The 19,101-nt window shown below is 39.4% G+C and overlaps 1 protein-coding gene across 4 annotated transcripts in view; it reads left to right on the top strand.

The window, feature by feature from the left end:
• LOC101474079 (syntaxin-1A) overlaps positions 1-19,101 on the top strand; it is an 81,746-nt gene that overhangs the window by 44,062 nt on the left and 18,583 nt on the right. For all 4 annotated transcript variants that reach the window (XR_013092963.1, XM_076873239.1, XM_076873236.1 and 1 more), the window contains exons 4-5: positions 12,525-12,599; positions 18,497-18,570. Coding sequence is in view for 3 of the 4 variants with exons in the window: in XM_076873239.1 (XP_076729354.1) it covers positions 12,525-12,599; positions 18,497-18,570 (149 nt within the window). In the remaining variant the exon portion in view is untranslated. The remainder of the gene's footprint in view (positions 1-12,524; positions 12,600-18,496; positions 18,571-19,101) is intronic.

The following is a 19,101-nucleotide window of genomic DNA, read 5'->3' as shown; positions in this document are numbered from 1 at the left end:
CACCTCATGTCATCATAACAGAGGTCTGTCTTCCAGGAAAGAACAGTTTAAAATTAATGTAATATAGTATTGGCCATACTATATGATGTATTGCTTGTCTTTGTTTAATAATACAGAAGACAAAGACCTTAAAAAATAATCGCATATCGCATCGCAATCGCAATATTGGGGCAAAAAATCGCAATTAGATTATTTTCCATAATCGTTCAGCCCTAATCATAACGCCAGACTCAAACTCATTAGCTGAAATTTATGTAAACAGAGGGACTCGGTCTATTCTGTCAGTGTTCACATTGGCATTTTTTTTATACATATTTTGTGATGTGCTGGGAATGTTATCCCTACAATATAACAGTAAGGACGAGTGGTACAGTTGTTATATGCACCTCAGAAACACAATAAAGCAGTAGACGCTTATCTGCACTTGGATGCAGAGAATCTGCCCTTTAACACTGATACTTGAGAGGTTATTTGACAACATTTCTGAGTCTGTTTTTCCAGCCACTTATGCGTTTGCACCCTCTGACATCTCAGCCTCCAATTTGTAAAGAGCATCCTTCCCCTGAATCTTAAAAGTCCTCAACTCACAGCACTGGAGATGCTTGTTTTAATTGCAGCCTGTGAGTGTTACTATTTCTAGTTAGTCAGTTTTTGGTCTGCTCCCACCCTCGGAGTGCTGTTTGCCAAGGCTCCTCCACCCTCAACCAGAATTTGAAAGTGTTGTGTAAGTTCCCCCAGCTTTCTGTATTCTCTTTGTTCTCCCTCAGCTGTCTTTTTCTTTGTGTTTCTCTCTTTTTTCACTCTGTTTCCTTTTCTCTTACATCTCCCTCATTATGTCTGAGCTGAGATAATGTGGTGCTATAGCCTCCAAAGACATGGCTTTTTACTGTTGAATAATAAGATCTCTATGAAAGTGAGGTTATTGTAATGCGGACTATCGCAACCAAGAATAGGGACACATTAAGAGACAATGGAGGTCAAAGGTGGTAAGATAACGTATTCACACAGGGATAAATCAGTCTGAGTGCCTTCTGTCCTCGACTGTAGAGCCAGATCAGCGATGCCGTGCAGGGTTAGTGGTCTGATCTGCATTAGTTTCAAAGTGACCATATCATTACCATATTAATTCTTTATAACCCTGACGTATCATCTTGGAAGATGTTGCAGGGCAAAGGGGGGCTCTTGGAGAGAAGGAAATGGTTTGTTAGCAGAGACATAATGAGGTTATGTGCTCTACAGTGAGCGGTAACCAAAGAGATAACATGACCAGTGTTTTCTTGCAGCACAGAGTGTAGGACATATTCATTTAAACTGAGTTCTGAGATTGAATATTTTAGATTTTCAGGATTAGTGTTATAGCATCATAAGCTGATTTGCGGTTGTGATCACAAGTGTACACCCACTTATAGTGGTGCAACGGATCAAAAGTCTCATGGTTCGGATCTGATGATGTTTTGTTTTTTTCGTCACGGATCGGATAAATTTTCGGATCAGCAGGGGGAAAAAAAGAAGAAGACAAAAATTTTACTCGCCGTTTACTTATTTAAGTATTTTTTTACCTATTAAAAAACATTCAGCTCAAGACTTATTCCACGCAATTATATAAAAACAAATTAAGGTGCAATATAGGGCAGTACAGGGCTTTCTATCTACCACTATGCTGTGATATAATGAGAGGTCACGGTCACGTAGCTTTCCGTTGCCCTGGAGGTCCACCCATTTGTAGTTAGGGCAACAGAAGATGGTGGGACAGATCAGCCATAGCTTTAAACTTTTCCTGCTCATACATGCTGGGAGCGATCTTGTCACTGAAGTGGACGCGCGACGGGATCTCATAGCGTGGCTCAAGCACCTTCATCATAGTTTAAACTAGTGCTGTCAGCATAAATCTCGTTAAAATGACGTTAATGTCATAACTGCATTACGCGGCAAATCTCCGTTAACTAGTTACCATGGATCGCCCCGTGCGTGGGGCTGCACGGCGTCAATGTGTCAACTAACGCGTTGACTAGTTTAAACCCCTTGTTTTGCACAACTGAATACGACCTCCCATCTGCAGCTAAACACCCCAATAGCTTTTGTAATAGCTTTAGCCCGGTCGGATTGGGCGGCAAAGGGCTGCTTAGATACCGCAAACTCCTCTGCTCCTCCACTTAGCTATCGCTTGACAGACTGACCACGCACACCATACGCAGACCTTTTTCTTCTTTTTTGAATCTTCGGGTCACGTGCGTACCGAACCGTGGAGTGGGATTGGTTTGGATTACGGATCAACCGTGATCCATTGCACCACTACCCACTTATTGTGGACATGAATGAATGAATGAAGGAAGGAATGAATGAATGAATAGTAATCTTTGGGCTTTTAATGATTTCTTTGAACTGTTCTTTTTCCAGTGTGGAATGAATGTACAGCAAACATGTTTAATGACTTTAGCAAGTTGCAACTTCATCAGATGCTTTTAGAAGAAATTAAAAAAAACTTCTGGCATAATTCTGACTCAATGTTTGACCACTCTGCTTAGAAAGTGGTCAAACATTGAGAATTTGGGGTAGTCCTCCTCCTTTATTAATTTATCCTCAATATACCAGTACCACTGGAAACAAAACAGAACCGTGTATGATGCTACCACCACCATGCTCTAAACATACCTCGTTATAACCAAATGGCTCAGTCTTTGTCTCGTCTGACCATAAAACTTTTGAACGAAGGCATTTGGCTTCTCCGTATAGGCACCTGACTAAAAAAGACCCTGCTTGGTCTGCTGCTAGCAGCAGCTACATTAGATGCTACTTGTAAGAACAAGTAGGAACCAGTCCAACCAAAGCTAAGATGAGGAGTTGGCTGTAGAGCTTCTCAAGTCATAAAGGTGCATTTATCTGATTTCTTGCAACCTTTTCAAGTACACAGCATTAGTCCCCAACAGCTTTATAGAAGGACCCATATTCTCTTTGACGTGCTGTCTGACTGTATTGAAAATCAAATGCGTTATAGTTGTTATGAATGACCGTGCTGGAAGGAAAAAAGAAAAGTCGTCTGTCGTAGCGATGCAGGGGGCAGGCCCAGTATCATTCAGAATCATTTTTATGATGAGCTCTCCAGGCAGCTATTGATGGTGTTCACTCATTTACACATGAGAAGTGCCGTAAATTGTAAAGTACCAAATAAAATAAAAAAACAACAGGATGAAGAGTGCAGTTGCCATTTTCTCTTTCCTCCAAACACAATATTATTTCTTTCCTGTAACACAGAAAGTTACAGGAAAGAAATAAGTCCGTACTCAGAGATTTCAAATCTAACCCAGGAAAGGAAGGAAGGAGCTCTATTTTTAAACACTTCTTGTATGCATAGTACTTTAGTGGTTAAATTGTAACTGTGCTTTCCGTTTGCCATTATCCATGTTAGGACAGCATTTCTGGAGTAAGGCAAATGTCAGTAATATTTGAGGGATGAGCTCACACTGTCTCTCTGAAACATCAGGCATCTGGACTCTAGACGATCAATAAGCGGAGCAAACGCACAAAGGACTGGTAATATATTTACAGAGGGAGCTGAGAGAGAGAGAGAGATGAAGAAGAAGATAAATAGCTGCAAGTTAGAGATTGGAATGGCACCAATTGACCCTGCATCAGAGAGGAGGAAACAGAAGCAGCTTGGTATCTTGTCAGTGTCATGTTACCCATGTTATGTGAAAAGCAACCTCGGATTGTGTTTTGATGAAGGGTTAAACACTCCTGCTGTAATAGTTCATGTAGGCTAGAAGCTTAACGTTGGAAAGGATTCTGGGATCTTTTTCTCAGTTCACATGATACGATTTAATGATCACCTTTGAGGAAAGTGATAGGATGATAAGAACATGCTCACTGCAGGAGGTCTGCTTTTTGATTCAAAGCTTTAATTGAGATATCATCAATCTGATAATCAGGAACAGCCTCACACTGATAGCTTAAAGTTAAAGGAAAAGTTTTTGGAATTATTTCTACAGTGATATTACATTTTTTTTTATTTCCAACAGCTGAAGAAATCAATACTGATGTTGTCTGTGCATGGCAAAATATTGCAAGTGTGGCATAAACGTTTACATTTTGCTTTTTTCTTTCTAATCCACTTTTCTTCACTGTTTTTGAATGTTTATCATTATTGGGTTTTTGCACCTTTTATTATGATAGGAACAGTTGAGGAAGCAGGGAAAGAGGGGAAGACACACAGCAAATTGCCCGGAGCACTGCATTACTGCATTAGCCTTGTTTTATGCATTTCCACCCTAACTTGATGACCTCAATGGTGTTCTGCTCCGCTGTTTTATATGTCACGTGATGTCTTGGTCAGGAACAGTTATTATTAAGATATTACTAAATACTCCCGTAACAGATTTGATAAAATGAGCATTTCAAATCTCCACCGTTCTGGTTGTTAAGTCATCAATCTCTGTGATTGTCAGTCCACTGTGAAAAAGGTCATTGACTTGCCTGGTGTGTGTGTGTGTGTGTGTGTGTGTGTGTGTGTGTGTGTGTGTGTGTGTGTGTGTGTTTTTCTCCTTGTGTTTTTTTTTTTTTTTTTTGTCTTTTTTTTTTGTCTTTTTAAATTAATTCATTATTTTTGCGAGTGGGAGTGGAGATCTGCAGCGTTTACACATGGGAGAAACGGTTTGTTTATTTAACCAATTTAATCATATGTGTGTCTTAGTGTGTGTTGTAACAGTGTGTTGTAAGTTGTAAATGACTACATACTTTAATACCTAGACTGAAATTGGGAAGAGTTAACTGAGCACGCCTGTCTGATCTGTTTTGTTTCTGCTTTGCGTCAATAATTAGTAAAATAGCCAACAACATCATGGGACGCTTAAAGGAACTATTCGAAGGAAAGATGGTTACTGTGATTTTTAACAAAACCTGAAAAATTATAAAAGCAGATGAATGAAGTGGGAACCCAGATCCAAGGGAAACCTAATAGATCTGGGTGGGAAATTACACAGATGGCTAAAAGGTAAAGACGAGAAGTAAAAGATGCCCAAAAAGTTGTTACCAAATTAAACAGGATGTTACTATAACACAGACATAAAAAAGAGATGCATAAACAAACAACGGCAGATAAAGATGATGAAACACAGGGTACTAGATGTACAAACGACAAAATGTGAAACAAAAAACTGCAACAAAACTTAAAATCATAAGACTGCTCTGCGGTGAATAAATTGATTATAGCTGGAGTAACCAGAGTAACGTGAGTGTAAATCCTGCAAAAAGCTAATTTTATTACCCTTCAAAACAAATTCATTCCTGTGTTTCCTGCGTGTATTTGATATGTGATCACACTGTTCTTCTCCGAGCTTCTACATTTCTCCGTGCCTTGTAGCATCTCTCTCGCTCTCCTTCCCTCTGTCACTTTGAAACAATCTGAAGCTGGCGAGAGGACTGACTGCAGACATCGCCATAGCAACACAGTCTTAATGATGGCAACAAGCATGACCTGAAGATTTCATTTGAGAGCGTCTGGAAGAGGGATGGAGTGTGATGCCACAGCTCAATTGACTCCTCAGTTTTGCCCTCTAATTTGCTTCCCTCTCTCCTCTCCCTCTGCTTATTCATCAGCTCCTGTACTCTTCCTCTTTTCACACAGTCAGTAATGAGGCTGAATAGACACTTGATTCAGCAGCTTGGCCTCCTCTGTTTGGTAACCACAAGCGGGAAATCTAATCTAACTCCTTAGCACACGCACAGGATGCACACACACAAACACATCACACACAGCCTCAAACAAAGCTCAGTTTTTATGGTATTTTCTCTGTAATACTGGTAGCTGACCTCATCGAACAGGTGACCGGAGGTTGCTATGGTTACACAGAACCGAGAGACACGCTTGTTAATAACCTCACACCCCTCTGAGTTTCTGAAGTAGTGCAAACACATGAATAAGTGGGCACAACGATGAACCTTAACTGCAGTGGGGGGGAGAATCCACAAATTAAAAGGCTCTTCATTTTATTGAAGATAAATGGGTATAATAACAAATTTCTTGCAATCTGTGATGTTTAACTTTTGATTCAGATTGATTATTGAAGTTGGGAAGATCTGTGCCATCATTTAAACGAAATCATTTGCAGGCTCTTTTGTATCTGACAATCAGACTGCAAGTAAAAGAAACTTAGCGTCTTCCCATTTTGATGTTTGATCAGAAAACTGAGAAACTGCAACTTGTCAGTCACTTATTAGGTGCACGGTAAAGCGTTCCCGCCCTTGTCACCCTTTTTTGGCTTTAATAGAGAGCATAAAATCCAAACTACGCATCACACTGTAATAATTGAAACTTATGATTGAGTAACTGGAGGTCATAGATCACATGAGCAGTGAGAGCTTTTCTTATAGACTGTCATACAACCAAAATTTACAGGTTGACATTTTTGCTGGTGCCCATTGGAAAGAATACAGAGTTAACAATCTGATGCATTCCCTTACTTTTGCCATCCCGGAAGCTATGTCCATATTTTCTTCTGCTTCTTCATCTGCTTGTTAATCAAAGCTTTGCATTGTCCTCCCATTGACCAAATCATCCAACATACTGTGTGCGTCCTTTGCATCTGCTCTTTTTCCTGCTCCTGGTCTTTATACAGCCAGTCTGTTTTTGCTGGTTTGTGAAATGCGTCCACAAATTTACATATATATTTTATTTCTCCCTGAGTTTGTCTTATCACAAACTCTGCAGAAGTAGTTGTGTGTGGCTTAATTAGCAAGAGAAACACACACCAAGGAGAAGAAGGCATCATTTTCTATTCAGTCCTACACAACTGTCCTGTTCTCTGAGTTTGAGATTTGCTGTTTGTCTGCATAAATAGCCAGCCTGGTGGCTCGGTGGTTAGCACTGTTGCTAAGGTCCTGAGTTCAATTCCACCATCGGGGTCTTTCTGTGTGGAGTTTGCATGTTCACCCCGTGTTTGCATGGGTACTCTGGCTTCCTCCCGCCGTCCAAAGACATGCAGTTAGTGGGGATAGGTTAATTGGTTAATCCAAATTGGACATAGGTGTGCATGCGGGAGTGAATGTGAGCGAGAATGGTTGTCTGTCCCTGTGTGTTAGCCCTGCGACAGACTGGCAACCTGTCTCTCGCCCTATGACAGCTGGGATAGGCTCCAGCGCCCCCCACAACCCTGAAAAGGATAAGTGGAAGCGAATGGATGGATGGTCTGCATAAATATGACATCAGCAGATTTTATTACTAGTTCTAAAACTCATAGAACCCAATTAAACAATGAATTTACAATATTATACTTTTTTACATATGAATGATGAAAGTTTTTTTTAAATTAAGCCCTCAAACAGAGACGATTGAAGTAAAAACGATTCTATCACTATCACGCGCTTGAAAAGGTGCGACTTTTGAAGGCAGACATTCTCTGATTTGTTGCTCCCTTTTTCAAACGTGAAAAAAATCCCCTGTGAATAGTTAGCGGGTTTGCAGGCAATTCAGTGTCTTCCATGCAAACTACAAGCGACTGCAGCAATCTGCTAGTGGCCAAAGCAATCGCAGAGAGATTTTAGGTTCAGTGTGCCATGTATCTCCTTGCAAACAGTTTTACCTAGTGACTACCAACAACCTCAACCAACCGCTCACAAACATCACATCACAACCTGTTACTCGGGCCTACAGGTTTATTTCAAGTTGTAATCATTTATGAATGAGCACAATGTTTTTATTTCAAGAACAATCAAAATCCCAACACATTTTAGAAAGTAAGAGTAAGAGGAATTCATGCTAATCAGTCATGAATGCTAATCAGACTGGAAAATGTTACAAATCTGTCTCTAAAGACTTTAGATTTCACCCATCCACAGTCAGACAGATTGAAGTTCAAGACTCCAAAATGACGAAAGACCTTCGCACATTGATTAATGTTCATGAGTCAACGATCAACAGAAACTGGTGTGTATGTGAAGACTGCAAGAAGCTCATCTTGCAGTTTGCTTAAGATCGCAGGAAGAATCCATAAAGTTGTTTGAACAATGTTTTATGAACCGATGAAATTAATATGAAACTTTATGTTTGGAGAAAAGGAACAAAGACCGCACTCCAGCATGAAAACTGCCATTGTCATAGTATTATCATGGTTTGGGTTTATTTTGCCACAACTGTGCAAGAATAGCTGCCCATGATTGATGGAGCAAGACATTTTGAAATATTATAGCTATTCTAAGGATGATGTCTGTGAACTGAATCTTACCAGCAGGCTTTGCAGCAAGACAGTAACCCTCAGCACATCAGTTGTATTACCAAAGAAAAATAACAATGGTGTTTTAGAACAACCAAGTCAAAGTCCTGACCTTAAGCCAGCAGAAATGTTGTTAAATGTCCTGAAGTGAGCAGTTCATGTGTGGAAACCAACCATCTCAAAGATGAATGTGTTCTGATCAAATTTCTGACCATTCTGATCCGAATGGGTTAAAATTCTTCCACATTGATGTGCAGGACTGATAAGCAGCTACTGCGGCACAAGTTGGCTGCACCAGATACTGAAGCAGAGTTTCTCATGCCTTTTCTTCCTCACATATCTGTGAGAATCTATGTAAAGTCTGTTTTGGTTTCATTTGTTATTTTTTTTATTTACACATATATTCACAACATATAGCTGTTGTCAATAGTGAGACTTGCTATATTGACATTTAAAATGAGGGATGACACAGAAGGTTAGCCCGCAGCTGCCTGATGTCATGTATCGGTGATCTGTTCAGTCCTACACAACTGAAACTAATCAGCCTTATGAAGAAGTGTGCACATGTCCACATGCATGCATAGCACATACACTGTTATTTTGCCTTGAAGCTCTCAGCCCACCACCTTAGTGTTTGACCCTGACAAACTCAGTATTTGCTGTTGCCACAGGCAGCAAAATTAATTGCAAGCGATATGGGCTTATTCAAACACATACCAAGGATCTAGTTCCCAATTGCTCATTTCCTGAGTGGAGTAGCTATTTCTTGGTACTCTAACTTGTGCTTTCTTTTTCTTTTCTTAAAAACATTGGTAGGTTATTATTTATTGTAGCTGGAGAGTGTTGATATGGTAGACTTACATTAATTCTGTGTTTTTTCCCACCTTTAATTTCTTTTATGAAATAGAGACTTACAAATGTAAATGAAGGGACAGAATACATGATCTCACTTTATATGCATAGTCCTCTTAAAAGAACAATTTTAAACCCCCTTCTTTTCTTCCACATCTACTTTTTGTAAACTCAAGAGAGTGAGTCTTTCCATTATGAGTTTTTTTTGTTTTGTTTTTTTTTTATCTGGAAAATGATCCTGTGCTCACGGTTCTATTCCCGAGGTTCTCGTTCTACATCTTTCAGTTGCTATTAATTGGATTTTTGCCCAGTGTTTGTGCATCACATTTCAAAAAGACGCTTGAATATATCCTAAATTTTTTTTGTTTCATTTCGTTTACTGAAACAGGTATTTTCTGGCATTTCTTAAACACAATCTCCTGCAAGGATGTGCGTCTGGATCAGTGATACACATCATGAAAAGGCTTTTCAGGCTTGAGCTTTAAGGAAGTCTTTGGTGATACAATAAATTTATTGTTGGCTTTTCTTTTTTTTTTTAAATTTATTGGTAAAAAAAAAAAATAGATTCAGATTTATTCTTGATGTGTTTGAAGCTAGACTTTAGGGTGATCAGTGTGTTTGCTGTCCGTGTAATGAAAATGTTCCACTTTGCTGTTTAAAAACAAACAAAACAAAAATGCTGTATGTGAAATGACACCTATCAGCCAGCACTCTATGTGTCCACAGCTTTGTCTCACTGAGCTGTACGTACCACAGGCTGATATGGAAATGCATCTGTTAAGCAGATTAAAGTCTTGTAGTGCTTTGCTGATCAGTCTATAAATGGTTTACCATCTTTTGCATTATCGCATCAGTGAGGGTTTGTTTGAATGAGCTCCTGATTAGGATTTAGATGAAATGGTATGAATGGTATTATTCAGTGTCACTAAAATCCAAATATAACATTCTCCTTTCAGAGTTCAGTTTGCCATCCATGTGGGCTTTTCTGACTGTCCGTAATCATTAAAATTATATCCCAGACTGCCATGAGGAGCATTCATATAATATGGATCTGTATTGTAGCTTCAGAGGAAGAGATGATGATGATTTCACATTTCTCAGTTTCTTTCCCATCAGAGATATGTGCAAATATTATATTTCAGTAATTGAACATGTAGCAGTGATTGAAGTATTCCTCGTACTGTGTAATCAAATTATCCACTGAGGCTGTGTCTCTAATTGGGTTCAGATGTTTAGCACGAATTTTAGTTTAGTGGGGCTAAAACTGGCCGTTATTTATCGTTGTGATTTATTCAGCTTTAAAAAGGAGGGAACTACGCAGAAACAAACTCATTAGAAAGAACTACTGCAGGCGGTTTGTTTTGATTGAATAGGTTGACCGGAATAACTTTTTAGAAGAATCTTTTATTCATGCTGGCCTCCTACAGCTTGTTAACATATGGAGATTTGGTTCTTTTATGGCATTAAGATGATAAATGAGTTTCTCACCCCCTTGCAATGTGCTAAAAATGGCAGTTAATGCTCCAGGGTAGTGTGTGTGTGTGTGTGTGTGTGTGTGTGTGATAGAGAGAGGGAATATGTGTGAAAGCTTTTCCATTTTCTCTGACTTGCGGGACTCAAATGATTTGTATTTCCAGATGAAACCAGAGGTGTTCTGTCCATGCCCTGATGGGTCAGGTTGTTTTTGGCATCACAGAGGCGGCAATTCAAAAAAAAATCTCCAAAGAACATTGGGCAACAATTCCTACACAGTGATGTGACAAACTCACAATTATCACAGATCTTGATTGGAGTTCTTATCTGGTTTAGGAGGGAAGTGCTTTTTCACACAGGGTCAAGTAAGATCGAAGAGCTTTTTTGTCCTTTAATAAATGAAATAATGCTTTCAAAGCTGCACTTTGTATTTATTCAGGTTATGTTTTCCTAAATTTTAGCATCTGTTTGATGATCTGACACATTTAAGTGTGATAAATATGCATAAAACTAAGAAGCCAAGAAGGAAGCGAATACTTTTTCACAGCACTGTAAATGTTATTATCTCCCTGCTACTTCCTCCACTGCTGTCGTTGTCATAAAGCAAATGATTAACAACGTACTTTCTAATATGAGGCCATGCAATTATTTCACTGTAACAACGAAATAGCATGCCCTAAATAAATTGAGGTTAATTGAGGTTGTGTTGGTGATGAATGCACATGGAAAAAATTATGAAAATGCACTTCTGCACATTTATAAGAAAATGTAGATCCATATATGAAAAAAGATGAATTCTCTTCAGTGTAAATGGATGTATTCAGCCTTTAAACAGGCAATGGTTAATGCTTCAGTGGCCCTTTTACATGGAAAAAGCCACAAATTTGACTGCTACAGAAAATAAATGTATTTCCAGTGCCTTTTTCACATTTGTGATAACCTGAACATGGAAAGCACTTGAGTGGGCCCTTCACTGCTGCTGACTTTTGAAGGTTTCACTGAAGAGAAAAACTTCCTTTGTGCTCACAAAATAAATTTTACCTTTTTCCCTGTTTCCTATAACATATTACACTGATTTGACCTGAAACTAGCAAATGTTTCAAGTCTTCATCGTTGATCAAAGCTACACCAGTTGTTCCAGTTCTAGTACCCGCTGTTTTCTCCATTTGAACATTTTCTGCGTATTAAACGATCAGTACAAACTGCCGGCAGAGATTTTAAATGTATTAGTAACTCCATCATCTATATCAAATTTATACAGTATATACTAAAATATACTAAATTCATCTTGTTGTAGGCCAGATTTTTCATCCATCGTGATTTGATTTATTGCTACGATCACATCTTTGTCCTCACCAGGGGTCTGTTACGGCCCTAGCAGGGCCTCTCTCTCTCCTGAGGGTGCCTGTGTGGGCGTGTCCCACTACCTCCTGCCTGAGGTGCCACCTTTCCCTCCTGTACAGCTGACTCCCATCAGCAATTAAGGGTATTTAAGCCCAGAGCAGGGTGAGCTCTGGGCCAGAGTGCCATTTTGTGTGGGTACAGCTAGTGAGCTGTGTAGTGTGTTGTCCAGCTAGTGAGCTGTGTAGTGTGTTGTCCAGCTAGTGAGCTGTGTAGTGTGTTGTCCAGCTAGTGAGTGCTCAGCCATTTTAGGCTGATTTAAGGAATTCACACTGGAATATTAACATTGACAGGTAAAAACTATCCTGTGGCAAGTTTGGTTATATTCCACTGAACACAGTGGAAATGGCAGCCATTTAACACATAGCAGTGGCACAAAAAGGTCCCAAGAAGGCAGGAAGGTTAAAGAAGGATGAATTGTGCTGCTGTGGACTGAAAGTGATGAATGTTTGTCTCTGTTGGGAGCGACACTTCCTGTGTGTCAGTATGGAGTCGGTGCCTGTGAAATCGTATTTCCCAGTGGTTTATGTGCTTGGCTGAGTTAGTATGTAATCCACTAACACATCCTCTCCTTTTTGTCTCATCTCCTCTCAGAAACTAAAGCTGAACTTGAGGATCTTATGGCAGACATCAAGAAGTTGGCCAACAAAGTACGCTCCAAGTTAAAGAGTGGGTATACTTTCTTTCTCTTTTCGCCTGCCAGAGCCGCTACTATTATTTTCTATGCTGCTTCAACTTTTTTGCATTTGTTTAATTTATTTAAATGTGCCTTGTTCTGAGAATTAGTGACCAGTTGGTTCCCAAAACTCTGATTGGCATCCAAAAATTATTGCACTTTTGAGTATGACAGTATTTTTATGTAATAAATGCTCAAAATTGTTTTATTGTCTACAAGGATGTGAGGAATTTTCTAATAACTGTGAATGAAACTACCAGGAGTAAAATGTTTAATTTCTATCTCTTTTTTTTTAAAGCAAAAAGTCTGAAATATTTTAAGGTTGCAGTTTCTCAGATTTTGCAGCTTTTCCTTGACTTACATCACTGTAAACTGAAAAATGAAGGCTTTGGACTGCCAACATGGGACTAGAGAGATTCTGACAAGCATTTTCAATGTGTTAGCAAACTGAATATCTTAATTTCATACATTAGAGACCAATTAACTGGTTAATGACCATGTAAAATAATTTTCTTGCGCTGTTTATTATATGTGTGCACAGTGGTTTATCTCGTGGTCCTGGTACTTTCTTAGGATCGGCGAGATGGTAACAAGTGAGACATAATGAGACAGTGAACTGTATAGCATTTGGCAGCTGACAGACGACTTGGTTTACACTCATAGATTCAGTAAAGAAACGGTATACTCTGTATTAAAGGAAGATAAATATATACTTCGGTGCACAGAACTAGAAGATGATTGCCTTATCCTTCATCTGGCATGCCTACAGCCTGGAGACACAAAGATAAGCATACATATATGTATCGGGAGGCACACGCTTGACAAAGTGCTGTCAGGCAGACCAGGCCTTGCATCACAGTCCACTGTGTCACTCCAGTTCACGTCATTTGATGCCACAGGATACCTTTGTGTTGCTGCTTTCTGTGTGTTTCACTGAGTGACCTCAGAGTGCACCCTATGATAGATCCTGAAGAGGGAGCAACAGCAGTTACTTTTTATATATAGTAGGAGAAATAATTATTTGAACCCCTTGCTCAGTTTGCTCGCTGGAATTAGCAGTCTCTAATTTTTATGATAGTTTCATTTTATTGGAGAGAGACAGAATATTGACCAAAAACACAGAAAAAACAACACATAAAAGTTAGAAATTGATTTCCATGCTGTTCAGTGAAATAAGTATTTGATCCCCTCCTACCTTGCGAGAACTCAGGCTAGCATAGATGTAGCATACAAATCAGAATCAGTGAATCAACTCATTATGTGCATAAAGCACACCTGTCCTGACCTCTTCACCACCATGGGCAACATCAAATAGCTGTCAAAGGACATCAGGTACAAGATTGTAGACCTGCATAAGGCTGGAATGGGCTAAAATACCATCAGCAAGAAGCTTAGTGAACACTATATACAGTGGGGCAAAAAAGTATTTAGTCAGCCACCGATTGTGCAAGTTCCCCCACCTAAAATGATGACAGAGGTCAGTAATTTGCACCAGAGGTACACTTCAACTGTGAGAGACAGAATGTGAAAAAAAAATCCATGAATCCACATGGTAGGATTTGTAAAGAATTTATTCGTAAATCAGGGTGGAAAATAAGTATTTGGTCAATAACAAAAATACAACTCAATACTTTGTAACATAACCTTTGTTGGCAATAACAGAGGTCAAACGTTTACTATAGGTCTTTACCAGGTTTGCACACACAGTAGCTGGTATTTTGGCCCATTCCTCCATGCAGATCTTCTCGAGAGCAGTGATGTTTTGGGGCTGTCGCCGAGCAACACGGACTTTCAACTCCCGCCACAGATTTTCTATGGGGTTGAGGTCTGGAGACTGGCTAGGCCACTCCAGGACTTTCAAATGCTTCTTACGGAGCCACTCCTTTGTTGCCCGGGCGGTGTGTTTTGGATCATTGTCATGTTGGAAGACCCAGCCTCGTTTCATCTTCAAAGTTCTCACTGATGGAAGGAGGTTTTGGCTCAAAATCTCACGATACATGGCCCCATTCATTCTGTCCTTAACACGGATCAGTCGTCCTGTCCCCTTGGCAGAAAAACAGCCCCATAGCATGATGTTTCCACCCCCATGCTTCACAGTAGGTATGGTGTTCTTGGGATGCAACTCAGTATTCTTCTTCCTCCAAACACGACGAGTTGAGTTTATACCAAAAAGTTCTACTTTGGTTTCATCTGACCACATGACATTCTCCCAATCCTCTGCTGTATCATCCATGTGCTCTCTGGCAAACTTCAGACGGGCCTGGACTTATTTTCCACCCTGATTTACGAATAAATTCTTTACAAATCCTACCATGTGAATTCATGGATTTTTTTTTTTCACATTCTGTCTCTCACAGTTGAAGTGTACCTCTGGTGCAAATTACTGACCTCATCATTTTAGGTGGGGGAACTTGCACAATCGGTGGCTGACTAAATATTTTTTTGCCCCACTGTAAATAAAATTGAATTGACATTGACAGCTGTTGGTGCAATAATTTGGAAATGGAATAAATATAAAATGACCATCAGTTACCCTCATGGGTCATGGGGTCAGGATGATCATGAGAAAAGTGGTGGGTCAGCACAAAACTACACCAGAGGAGTTTATTCATGATCTAAAAGCAGTTGGAACCACAGTCACCCAGAACACCATTGATTACACAGCATGACAAAGACTGAAAACATGTCTTCAAGGCTACAATGGAGTGGCTAAATAAGAAGCACTTTGAGGTCATGGCGTGAGCTTTCCAGTCTCCAGACCTCAGTCGGTAGAAAATCTGTTTGGGGGGTTGAAACAGCAGAAATCTAAAGGATTTAGAGTTTCTGTAAAGAGGAGTGAATCAAAATCCCTCCTGAAATCTGTGCAAACCTGATGACCAAGAACAATTAAACAGCTTACCGCTGTGTTCAGCAACAAAGTGTTCTCCACCTGTTTTGCTTCAGGATCAAATACTCATTTCAATCAATGACATGCAATTCAATCTATATATTTTATGTAATGTGTTTTTTCTGATATTATGTCTCCCTCCATTAAAATGAAACTACTATAAAAATTTCTTTGTAAGTGAGCAAAACTACAAATTCAGCAGACGACCAAATAATTATTTTCTCCACTGTATTTCATGTGTATTCTTTAACCATTATGAATAATTCAAAATGTCTTTGCAAACAGACAACAGATGGTTCAGAGGTTGATCTTGGTCTTTTTGAATTATGGTCATTTTGGTAAATCAAAATGAACATAAAGTTATTATATTAATCGCTGCTGAAGTTCTGCAGGCAAGCACTTGTGGAAGTCAAGACAACTGGCTCAATGCAGTTTTTTATTTATTTATTTGAAGTAGTTGTTTGAATCTGGCATTTTATCATCAGCATAATCACAACAACATAACAAAATACCGGAATCACCAGGCAACCACTGATTTATTTATTTTTAATTGGTTGTAAGGTGTCTGCAGCTTATTTTTGCTTTAGAGTGACTCGTGAGGTCAATTGTTCACTTAGTTTTAAAGAAAGTTTATTTCAAGAAATACCAAGAATTCAAATAAGTAGGTTTAAGCATCAAAATAGCAAAATTGAAAAATAAGACAATTAAAAAGTGAATTCTTTGTACCTCCTAGAAAACTGGTAAATGTACCAAATGCCTTTTTAAATAGCTTTCCAGTTAAGAATAAAGATGGGAAATTATAGTATTAATGAACATTTTCAATTTCACAATACCAATACTGCATTGAGTACTGCATATACAGTCTGCTTTGGCTGTTGAGGACCTCTTATATTTGTGCTAGTGGTTTATTTTCATGCACCTAAACTATTTATTAAGAAAAAACTTGTATGAGTAGTGAAGCAAAGGATCGTTTTCTGTGCTGTGGACAAGATGTACCTAATTAGCTATATGTGCCTAGAGTTATAAATACTCTTAAATGGTAAATGGCCTGTATTTATATAGCGCTTTACTAGTCCCTAAGGACCCCAAAGCGCTTTACATATCCAGTCATCCACCCATTCACACACACATTCACACACTGGTGATGGCAAGCTACATTGTAGCCACAGCCACCCTGGGGCACACTGACAGAGGCGAGGCTGCCGGACACTGGCGCCACCGGGCCCTCTGACCACCACCAGTAGGCAACGGGTGAAGTGTCTTGCCCAAGGACACAACGACCGAGACTGTCCAAGCCGGGGCTCGAACCGGCAACCTTCCGATTACAAGGCGAACTCCCAACTCTTGAGCCACGATCGCCCACTCTTAGGTTGTACTGAGCGCAGCCTGGCACTGTGAAGACACAGACTTAACAAGCTCAAAGAGTGGATTTAATCATGCTCTCAGTGGTTTTGGAAACACATTCAAGGCAAAAATCCAATTTGAAATGATTTCTAAATGATGCACAATACTGATTATGTTAAAGTAAATCAAAAACCCATCGTGGATTTTCCTGGAACAATTAAAATACAATGTCTCCTTTGTGACACAACCAATTATTGTGTTAAATAAATAAAGCAACTCCTCTAGCCTGTCTGGGTTTTCCAAATAATACACAGTTGTAGTTAATTGGCAAAAAGGAAGCATCCCCAGTGGCTGAATCGATCAAGACCGATCGTACACGTTTTTCAGAGATCCTGAAAGCAAGTAATTTATTATGAGTTATCATGTTTTTAACACCCTATGAGCTGTGATAGTTTGTTATACTGAAGCTGTGTGTATAAATAGAAACGAGCACAGACCCTTACAGTAACAAGTCAGGTGTAGCTGCACATCTCACTGTAAGATGTGTCCATGAAGGTGTAGCAGCCTTCATCAGCCATCTAATCCCATCTTAAATGAAAAACTGGATTTAAATGAAAGCTACATCTCTGTATATTTCAGCAACAGTACTTCCCGTGGCCTCTGATGGCCTTTCATTTACGTTATTATGCTCGGCAGCATCTTCCTGATGTGTGACAGCGAAGAAGCAGCCAAGAAAAAGTGACTATTACACACTAACATGTCACTGGAAAACTAGAACGGGAACAGTCACCCCAGTAATTTGTACCTTGATGAATTTCTTAATAGTCACTGCTTCTTCCACATCATCAATTATTCATCTGAGTGACTGATTTGACGTATGATTAGTTAATCTTTGTGTCATGCATGTATGGCAATCTTAGTGCATTACTACATTATTATACGTAGATATAATAACCACCCCCGGGTTATAATTATAGTTTAATACATAGATCATAGATCACATCCTCTTGATTACAGGTGTTGAATTAGAATTTGATTCCCCTATTGACAAAGTGTCCAGCACTTTCACTCCCAGCTTCACAAGCATTGACCGAATGCGGTAAAAAATTCACAGCCTCCAGAGTGTTATTGATTATGATTTGACCTCCTAGCCTTTCCTCTTGTAACAGTTCATCCTTTCCCTTGTCCACCTTGTAACACGGTATCTCAAAAACAAATAGCTGGATTTCTAATAAATTTGGATGTGTATGTTTGTGGTCTCCAGATATTGAATTCTTGTATTTTTAATAACCTCTGGACCGTTCTTCTTGCTCTAGCCTCAGGACAAAATGCCAGATCTGCACACAAAATGAACTGCCGTTCCTCATAATCTATTTAGCAGAGTACCATGAGGATTTGCGAGCACAGTTCTGCTCTCGTGGTTACAGTTCATTTTTGATTTTTATTAACCTCCTCGTCTTTCCTCTGGTATCATCAACGGATTCGTACCCTTATTTTCACTACTACTGAACAGCTAAATCATTGGTATCTTTGTTAATTCATCTAATCTGTACGTTGTGTATGATTTAATTAATCTCTACAGGCAGACAGCATTGGAGGCTTTATTCAAAGAGAGCAGCTGTCTGTTGATCAAATGTGTACTTTTGTGCATTTGCCCAGGTATCCAACAAACCATTGAGCAAGAGGAGGGGCAGAACAGGTCATCGGCCGACCTGAGGATACGTAAAACACAGGTACAGTTCAGGGAAGCAGAAGAATCACAGCTGTGCTCCAGTTGCATCTTACTGCATGACGGTGAGCCATATTTGAGTACTTTAGTTAACACCCTCCCCACTCTGTGAGGACATCGCTGGATTTCTCTCAGACAATCAGCAAAGATGAGACAACTTCACAGATGATGACATCATGGCATTCAAACCCCCAACTCTAACCGTAATCACAAATAAAACTCACATGTGAGAGGTTACCTCCTCCCATTACAATGTGGATTAATGGTGTCTATCAAACAGCACATGAAAATATCAAGTGTTTCTGTTAGTATTCATAGTATAGTATTATACTCACTGCTTTGAGTATACTTGTTGGGCCTATTTGTCCTATTTCCATTCTGAACACGCTACATTTGCATATAATTAGTGTGTAATATGCAGTTGGTACACTGCTACACTCCTGTTCACGTAGCATTGACTTTATTCTTACTTCTCTTATTTACTGTCTGGCGCCAGCATCAGTCGGACTCAGGTGAAGTGGTTTGTTGTTTCTCC

This window comes from Maylandia zebra, linkage group LG14 (assembly GCF_041146795.1).
Source record: "Maylandia zebra isolate NMK-2024a linkage group LG14, Mzebra_GT3a, whole genome shotgun sequence".
Lineage (NCBI taxonomy): Eukaryota > Metazoa > Chordata > Actinopteri > Cichliformes > Cichlidae > Maylandia > Maylandia zebra.
This window is presented reverse-complemented; position numbering and strand designations above follow the sequence as displayed.